We start from the raw sequence: 7,925 nt of genomic DNA, 5'->3' as shown, positions 1-7,925 counted from the left end.
TCCACCCCTGATACCTGGGGATGAACTTGTCTCGTGTTGCATCTTCTCCCACAGGACAAAAAGGGCAAAGATTACTTGTCCCACATCTTCGAGGATAAGGACCAGAACAAGGATGAGAAGATCGAGTTCTCCGAGTTCCTGTCCGTCATAGGGGACATCGCCACGGACTACCACAAACAGAGCCACGGAGCGCCGGCCTGCTCCGGGGGGAGCCAGTGAGCCCAGCCCGCCAGAGCCTCCTGACCCCCACCAACAATAAAGTGTTGTCTGAAATTATTTTTCGTGTAAATGCGTTTGTTCCCCGTGTCCATCATTCCTTGTTTGCCACCATCCAGAATCCCCATTTCCAGAGGTCGGCTTCAAACTTAGCGAAGATCCGGAGGGGCGGGGCCAGGTAAACGCATAATGGGAACCCGCAAACAGCGCGGTCGGGACTCCGGTCATCACCTCCCAAGCAAGAGCTTCATTCTAAATTAATGCCGTTCACGTGGACCACCCGGCTCCGTGAAACCACATCTAGGAGCATCGGCGCCCTCTGTCCCGCAGGCCCACACAGCCGCCTTAGAGGAACTCACGGAGGATCTGCACCTGTGTCCACGATGCTCCGCCCACGTCTAGTGTGACTACCCCTTCTCTGCTTTCGCTGGATAAAGTGCAGCCTCTATATTTTGCCCGTTCGCTCCCCACAGATGCCCCCACTCACTATGGCACCCAGCTTCCCTAAACCACAGCTATGCTCTGCTAAATCATGGAAACTGCACCTCTCCTTGCTGGCCCTTAATTTACGAGTTTCCCCCAATTAGTTCTGCTTTTTTTTTAACACACAATTTTGTTTACCAAATTCTTGACACTCTGGACAATGAGACCCTGGGTCAAACTGACCAGTGTGCATGCATACAAGGGAACTTCATTTCAGGGACGTGCCCAGGGAACCCCATTTCATCTGCCTTCATCCTCCACCAGCGAGTGGACAAAGCACGGTCTTAAGCCCCACTTGGCTTTCACTGGCCAGTATTCTTGGCAGAATGAGTGGGGCGGAACACAACAGAGAATTTTCCTAAGCACTGACCCTGCGGCCTGCCCATGGTGACAGAAAATCGGCAGTGTGCCACAGTTACGGAACCCGTCCTCGAATCATCTTGTTTGCTCACAGCGCTGAGGAGGAGAGGTGGAGTCACGTGTGGCGTGAGGACCTCGCTCAGCTCTTAGCCGCTTCTCGCGCGTGTACGTTGGGGCTTCTTCCTGAGGCCCTCTAGTCTCATTAAACCCCAACAGGAAGCTCTTCTCACACCCCGAGGCTAAACAAGGTCACATTCTCCCATCTTCCCGACCAGCAACATCCAATGTCAGCTGCAGGGCGAGTACAGGGTCCTGTTTCCTCCTGTGCCAGGAATTCTGGAGAGATGGGCACAGCATCCCCTTCCTGAGCGTAGAAAGAGATACGCACAAGACGTTTGTCCCTTGGAACCTCTTTCCTGGTGGGTCCATACCCGTTTATGGTCTCGTCTTGACATTCTCCCATCTTCCCGACCAGCAACATCCAATGTCAGCTGCAGGGCGAGTACAGGGTCCTGTTTCCTCCTGTGCCAGGAATTCTGGAGAGGTGGGCACAGCATCCCCTTCCTGAGCGTAGAAAGAGATAAGCACAAGACGTTTGTCCCTTGGAACCTCTTTCCTGGTGGGTCCATACCCGTTTATGGTCTCGTCTGTGTTCTCTTATTGTCTAAGACACCGGTCCACTGAAGAGTCCTTGACTTTATAGTTAGCAAGTAGTGGCGATGTGAATAAGACTCTAGCCCAGCCTGCACTCAGGCGGGAAGGCCAGGACACCTACAGAGACGGCGGAGGAAGCGCGAGGTGGGTGCCAGTAAGCGGAGGCAGGAGCGGGTGGCGAGAGCAGGGGGGGTGCGTTCAGCACCTCGGACAGCGTCTCGGGATGCCTGATGCCTTCAGGGTTGTTGGGTTGGTTTCTCTGTGTTGGCTGTCATGTGGGCGTGGGCTCGGAGTTGTCTATGTTTCTCCCGTTTTAATTCCTAATTACTCTTAAATTAATTGCGGTTTAGTACGTTTCCGAACAAACCTTCATTCCTGGTCGGTATCATTATAAAATTCACGCTCACAGGCGCTGCTCCGTACTGGCCTTCTTCTGATCGAACGTGGACACAAGCCCCCACTCGACTCCTCTTTGGCAAATGGTTGAAACCAACTCCGTTTTTGATCTGGTGACAGTTTGGAGCTCTGGACGAGGGCGATGGGTGTGGCCTGACTTCTCCCCGTACATCAGCCCTCTTCCACCCCGTGGACCCCCGGGGAGGAGGGACTCACACCTTCCACTGCCCCTGGCATGGCACGAGCTGCGATGTCACGGGAGAAATGGGCATGACCACCGTGGTCCCCGCCCTCAGGGAGATCACACCCCGGTGGACGCAGGGACAGGCCTGGAAGTTCTCACAGAGCGCGATGAGCCCCATTTTTGACACGAGGCTCCGCGATGGAGAATGTGACCCTGACTTGGGGACATGAGGCAAGGCCCCCCCTAAGGAGGTGGTTCCTCAACCAGAGCAGATGGGTGAAAAGGTCCTTCTCTGCAGGCCGCACGCCGATTTTCACGGTGCCATTGGCGACGAAACAAGCACTGTGAGTCAGAGAAACAGAAGGCTGGCGGGTCCCCCAGAGGCCGTGGAGCTGGCAGTGGACATTTGCCTGCCGACGAAGGACGCATCAGCCGTCCGTGGGTGGAGCATCTCCGTGTCTGGGAAGGTCAGGGCTGCGGCTCTGATAGAAGCCGGTCGCGGTTCACGTTCAATTTTTTAGTCTAAATTTGCTTTCCGGGGGCCTTTCTAAGTTTCACAGCTGACCTCTGGGACTGGAGGTTTCAGATTGCTTATCAGATTGTTATCACACTGGGTGGACGGACCGGGACTCCCACAAATGCGTTTAAACGAAAAACAGCCCTAGATACTTATCATGCGCCAGGTGGCTGGTGCCGGAGTCCGTGACGCTCAGGCAACTGTGTTCCGTCACAGACTCGACGTCTGGACGGAACACAAGCCTGGGAACCGTGACACGGAGTGGTTGCTGTCCCAGCAATGAGGTGAGGGACGGCACAGAGAGCAGAGGACGTTCCCGTGATAGAAGGGTAAGAGCGTCTCTTCCAGAAGGAATCTCTAAGGAGACGTCGACATCTAATCTCAGTCACGAAATATGATTTCAACCCAGCAGATGATGCGCGGACAGACGCGTCCGGCGGAGGGGGATACAGACAAGGGACGTGCAGGCAGGAGACGGTCAGGCATGGTGGGTGCGGGTTGAGAGGACTCGGACCATCAGGACCCAGGTTCCCAGGATGGGGACAGGGAGGCTGGGCGCAGAGCAAGGCAGACTCCAGCTCCTGGGGGCCCTAAGCCTGACGGTTTCCAGCAGTGACCAGCAGGCTTGTTGCAGGAGGACAGAAGACAGCGCAGGGGTGGGTTCGGGGGTGGGGCTGCAGGGAGGTGTGGGCCCGAAGACAGTAAGCCCCAGGGAGCCTAGCTGGACCACTGAGAGCAGCTGCTGTGACAGCTCATGCGGTGCAGGCTGCATAGGGACAGAGCGGGCATCTCAGGGAGAGAAGGTGACAACGGCATCTCAGGGAGAGAAGGTGACAACGGCCAGGGAAGCGGACTTCCCGGGTTTGAGAGCAGGCGGGAGGACAAGGAAGGAGGGGGGACGTAGACGGGCCTGACCAGACCCTGAGATGTCGTGGACAAAGAGCTCAGACCTGTTTCAGAGGGTGACAAGGTGCAGAGTATGGCCAGCAGAGGATGACTCTGGAGCGGAGGGAGGTGACGGTCTGGGTACTGAAGTGTTCCAGGAACGGCGTGAGCAGGGAGTGGACAGTCACCCCCTGGATGAGAGACGCCCCCTGCGTGCTTCTTGCAGGTGGGGTAGATTGGCAGACATTTGCCTGACCTCTGTGCCAAGTGTCCCCCCATTTAAGGGGTGAATAGGAGCCTGTGAGGAGGAAGTGGGGGGCCACATGGCCAGATGAGACACGGTGACTCCGTCTCACCTCCACAGGGACACCCACACTGCTTGCACACGCACAGCACACAAGGACTCCAGTCCCTGGGCACTGCCGAGTTCCCGTTCACAGTGACACGACCTCCTACATCCCGGGTCCCCACCCAGGAAGCCCGTTTCGCTGCTGCCATCTCCCCTGTGCCCTCGGGGCCGTGCTGGGGCAGGGGCAGGTGGGCATGAGGCACAGAGCTGAGACCTGGGCTCCTGCGCCCTGGGGTTCCCTGACCCCTGGGTGCCGGTCCATGATCGAGAAGGAAAAGCTCGGCGGAGCCCCGCAGGGTGCTCTGTGCGGCTCACCTCTGGGACCTGGCAAGCCAGCTGCCCCCGGGAGCGGGCGCAGAGTGGACACGAGCCCGGCTGAGAGAGCTGGCCAGGCATGCTGGGGTCCACAGGGACGGCACCCCATTGACGCATTCCCGGGTCAAGCCTCTCCCTAGAGATTCCCGAATAAGGTCACCGAGAAGTGGCAGCGTAAGGAGCCAAGAGAAGGAGAGACGAGGCCAGTGTTTGGGGGAAACACACTTTATTGTTTGTGGGGGTCAGGAGGCTCTGGCGGGCTGGGCTCACTGGCTCCCCCCGGAGCAGGCCGGCGCTCCGTGGCTCTGTTTGTGGTAGTCCGTGGCGATGTCCCCTATGACGGACAGGAACTCGGAGAACTCGATCTTCTTATCTTTGTTCTGGTCCTTATCCTCGAAGATGTGGGACAAGTAATCTTTGCCCTTTTTGCCCTGTGGGAGAAGATGCAACACGAGACAAGTTCATCCCCACGTGCCGGGGGGTGGAATGGGAGGGGGCGGGGGCGGAGCCGGGACAGAGGGACCTGGGGCTGCGGAAGAGGGGGCACTGGAGGAGCACAGGGCGGGGGGTGGTGTGAGCATCAGCCTGAGCTCCCTGAGGGGGAGTCCTTGGCCCACACGCCAGTGTGACTGAGGGACCCAGGCGGGGTGCGTGTGCTCTGCCCAGAGCCGTGCTGACCAGTGACCTGTGGGTGGGTGGTCTCCAGCCGGAACCCCTCCCGGCAAGGGCCCCAACAGCCCGAGCTCCCCCCAGGGACCCACATGCGGCCTCACCCCGTGCCCGCCCTCCTCTGCCCACTCTCTACCCCTGAATCATCCCACCCTGAGGTCCCTCTACGCGCCCGCCCAGTGTCTGTGTCCCTCATAACGGCCACTTAGTGACCAGTTCAGACCAATCTAATTGTCAGATGGAATCAGCTCTGTGAATGAGCTTTCCCGTCGTCCAGAAAGGTGGTCAGTTCTGTCACCACGTGACCCCCATCACCTGCCTCTGGTCTCAGGAGGCCAGCGGGAGCCTCTAGAGGCAGGGCCTGAGCTCATGGGCCCCAGGCTCCTGGAGGCAGTGGGGCGGGTGGAGCGCCCTCCAGTGGTGGCACCGTGCAGCCACCTTACAACGACCGTTTGCAGCCAACTTGGCCACACATGTCATGTCCCACATCCCGATGACAAGCCAGCATATGAAGCCCACGAGGCCCTTTGGCAGATGTGACTAGTGAGGAGGGGAGACTGGGAGCGCCCTGTCCAAGGTCACACGGCAGAGCATCCTCGGCCACGCCGGGTCCTTGCAAGGCGGGCAGCCGCCCTGACTCACACAGGCGCTGAGGAAGGTGGGGAAATTCTCCTGCAGCATCTTGGTCAGGCCCGGCTCGTCGATCATGTCGTCGGGTTTGGTGTACGTGTGGAACAGCTCGATCATGTCCATCACGGCCTTCTCAGCCTGCGTGTGGCTCATCGTGGCTTTGGAAGAAGCTGCCAGAGAGAATGACGGGACCTCGGTCACCCTTCCCCACTGCGGTCCCTAAGTCAGGACAACGGGGTGACACTGGGGGCCAGTGCGGGAGGCCCAGGTGGAGCAGAAGGACCTGTGTCCCCTAGGAGGTAAGTGACCTGCTCAAGGGAGGAGGGCGAGACCAGGCCTGGCACCGGGGCCCAGGCTGGTCGGGTTCCCGGAGAGACAGAGGAGGACACAGGAGCCCACCGTGGACAGGGCCACAGGAGGGGGAAGAGGAGAGGGTGGGGTCAACCACACGGAAGGTGACAGAAGCCTGAGGGGGGCCCCGGGCCAAAGGCAGCCTGTGGCAGCCCACACTCCAATATTTACAGTCTTCTCCCCCAGTGCCAACGTCGAGGTCAGAGTTGGGGACAAACACGGCCTTGCTGCTCTTGTCCGAACCTCCTGGCTGCTGCGGGACATGACCCCCTTGGGTCAGCTCACCTTGAAGCAGGTCTGCATGGAATGCGCTGGGGGCCGCATGAGTGCCAGCAGAGAAGCAGGCCCTGTCCCCAGTCCTGACCAGGCCTCCCGGACCATCCCCGCGAGAGAGAAGGATGGAGGGCTGGAGTTAAAGCCAGCACAGGTCCCTGTCCGGGCTCTCAGGCCGATGGTGGGTGGGGCGTGGGCTGCTTCGGCCTCTCTGCTCCGGGTGCCTCCCCGCTCACGGGCGACCAGGCTAGAGCCCGTTAGAGTCAGGAGCCGCCCGATGCCCAAAGTTGGTGACCCCCCAGCACCATGGACCCCCAGATGGAGGAACGGGTGGACGGCCTCACAGCCAGACGCTCAAGCACCCAGGACCTGCATGGCTACCCGCGTGGGCGTTCCACACTGCCACCAGCGCCTCACGGTCCGGCAGATGGTCCCTGATGCTATGTCGCTAAGTGGAACTGACCAAGGCCATCTGTCAACGTGCCAGGCCAGAGCTGAGCCCCAACGTGCCAGGCCAGAGCTGAGCCCCGCACCAGAAGGCCACCGGGCACTCCCCTCGCTAAGAGCAGGTGGGGACCGGTGCTTGACGGGTTCCCAACCACGTAGAGTCCGGCCATCTCACAGGCAAGGTGGTGGGGGCCAGCCCTGAGGTCAGGAGGGCCGTGCTGGTGGTGGCAGGGACCCCCACTCCCCCGAGGTTGGGGTGCAGAGTGGGCCTTCGGAGACCAGAGACTGCCAGGCAGGCGAGTCCGGACAGGAGAGAAGACCAGGGGGACAGGACAGCCGTGTCCTCAGCTCCCACCGGGGACACTTCCCCAGAGCTGTCACTGCAGAGCCAGCCAGCTTTGGGGACAGTCTGGTCCGGTCACCTGGCCGCGGGTGACACCGCAGCGGGGGGAGTCACAGCCCCGTAGGGGGCAGAGCCCAGCCTGGACCCCGGCCCCGAACCCCCCGTCGCTGCCGTGTCCCCCCCTGGCACCGCAGAGCACGCTGTGCTCTGAGCGCTCGTCCTGGGCGAGGCCGGTCGGGCCGACTTACCGGAGCGGAGCGGGGATCACCAAGGGAAGGAAGAGTGAGATGTGCTTCTGGGCGACACCGGTCCCTTTATGAGGCTCGGCCTGGCTCCTCCCCGGGGCCGGGGCCCTGGGCCTCGGGCGCCGTGTGCTTCCTGGAGCAGGGCCCACTCAGGTGGGCGGGACACGCCTAGGAGTGTGTGCTCAGCCTTCCCGGTGAAACCCCAGGCGCTTCCCTCCCAAGGGACAACACCTAGAGCCTCGTCCTGTCCCAAACTCGATCTGGCTCCGGGAGGCCAGGAGGATGTGTCACAACGGGACAGGACATTGGGCAGAGAAACTGGGTTTTGGACCTCAAGAGGACGGAGTTCCGAGTCTGAAGGCCAGCGTGTCCCGCTGGCTCCTCCCCCGCACTGCCACCGTCCGTGCTCGAGTCACGTGGCTGCCCCCCCTGCTTACACCCTCGACACGCGCCAGGCGCATGGTGCCCGCCACACACATTCCTCCTTGACCTTCGTGACCCTGTGACATGGCACTGTCCCCTCAGGTCCAGCAGGGCAGCAAAGGTGTCAGGACTAAAGCCCATGTCCCCGTGTGGAAAGCCACATCTCATCCCGGACGAGCCTGACT

General features: G+C 60.5%; 2 protein-coding genes across 2 annotated transcripts in view; one reads left to right on the top strand and one right to left on the bottom strand.

The window, feature by feature from the left end:
• LOC102880047 (protein S100-A7-like) overlaps positions 1 to 219 on the top strand; it is a 12,624-nt gene extending 12,405 nt beyond the window's left edge. Inside the window, exon 2 of the mRNA XM_006923668.1 lies at positions 55 to 219. Coding sequence (XP_006923730.1) covers positions 55 to 219 — 165 coding nt within the window. The remainder of the gene's footprint in view (positions 1 to 54) is intronic.
• A 4,395-nt stretch (positions 220 to 4,614) lies between these two features.
• Positions 4,615 to 7,405, bottom strand: S100A7 (S100 calcium binding protein A7). The gene is made up of 3 exons (XM_006923604.3): positions 7,321 to 7,405; positions 5,671 to 5,828; positions 4,615 to 4,790 (listed from the first exon to the last, which is right to left on the bottom strand). The coding sequence occupies exons 2-3, from the start codon at positions 5,809 to 5,811 to the stop codon at positions 4,626 to 4,628; spliced, it is 306 nt and encodes a 101-aa protein (XP_006923666.1). The 5' UTR covers positions 5,812 to 5,828; positions 7,321 to 7,405; the 3' UTR covers positions 4,615 to 4,625.
• Between the last annotated feature and the right edge of the window lie 520 nt (positions 7,406 to 7,925).

This window comes from Pteropus alecto, unplaced genomic scaffold (genome assembly GCF_000325575.1).
Source record: "Pteropus alecto unplaced genomic scaffold, ASM32557v1 scaffold49, whole genome shotgun sequence".
Lineage (NCBI taxonomy): Eukaryota > Metazoa > Chordata > Mammalia > Chiroptera > Pteropodidae > Pteropus > Pteropus alecto.
This window is presented reverse-complemented; position numbering and strand designations above follow the sequence as displayed.

What these genes read in the sequence shown, in the direction of transcription:
- S100A7 (XM_006923604.3), bottom strand. Translation starts at nt 5,811, where the DNA reads ATGAGCCACACGCAGGCTGAGAAGGCCGTGATGGACATGATCGAGCTG. An exon ending in CCACCTTCCTCAGCGCCTGT is followed by an intron (nt 4,791 to 5,670) that starts GTGAGTCAGGGC and finishes CTTCTCCCACAG; the next exon opens with GGCAAAAAGGGCAAAGATTA.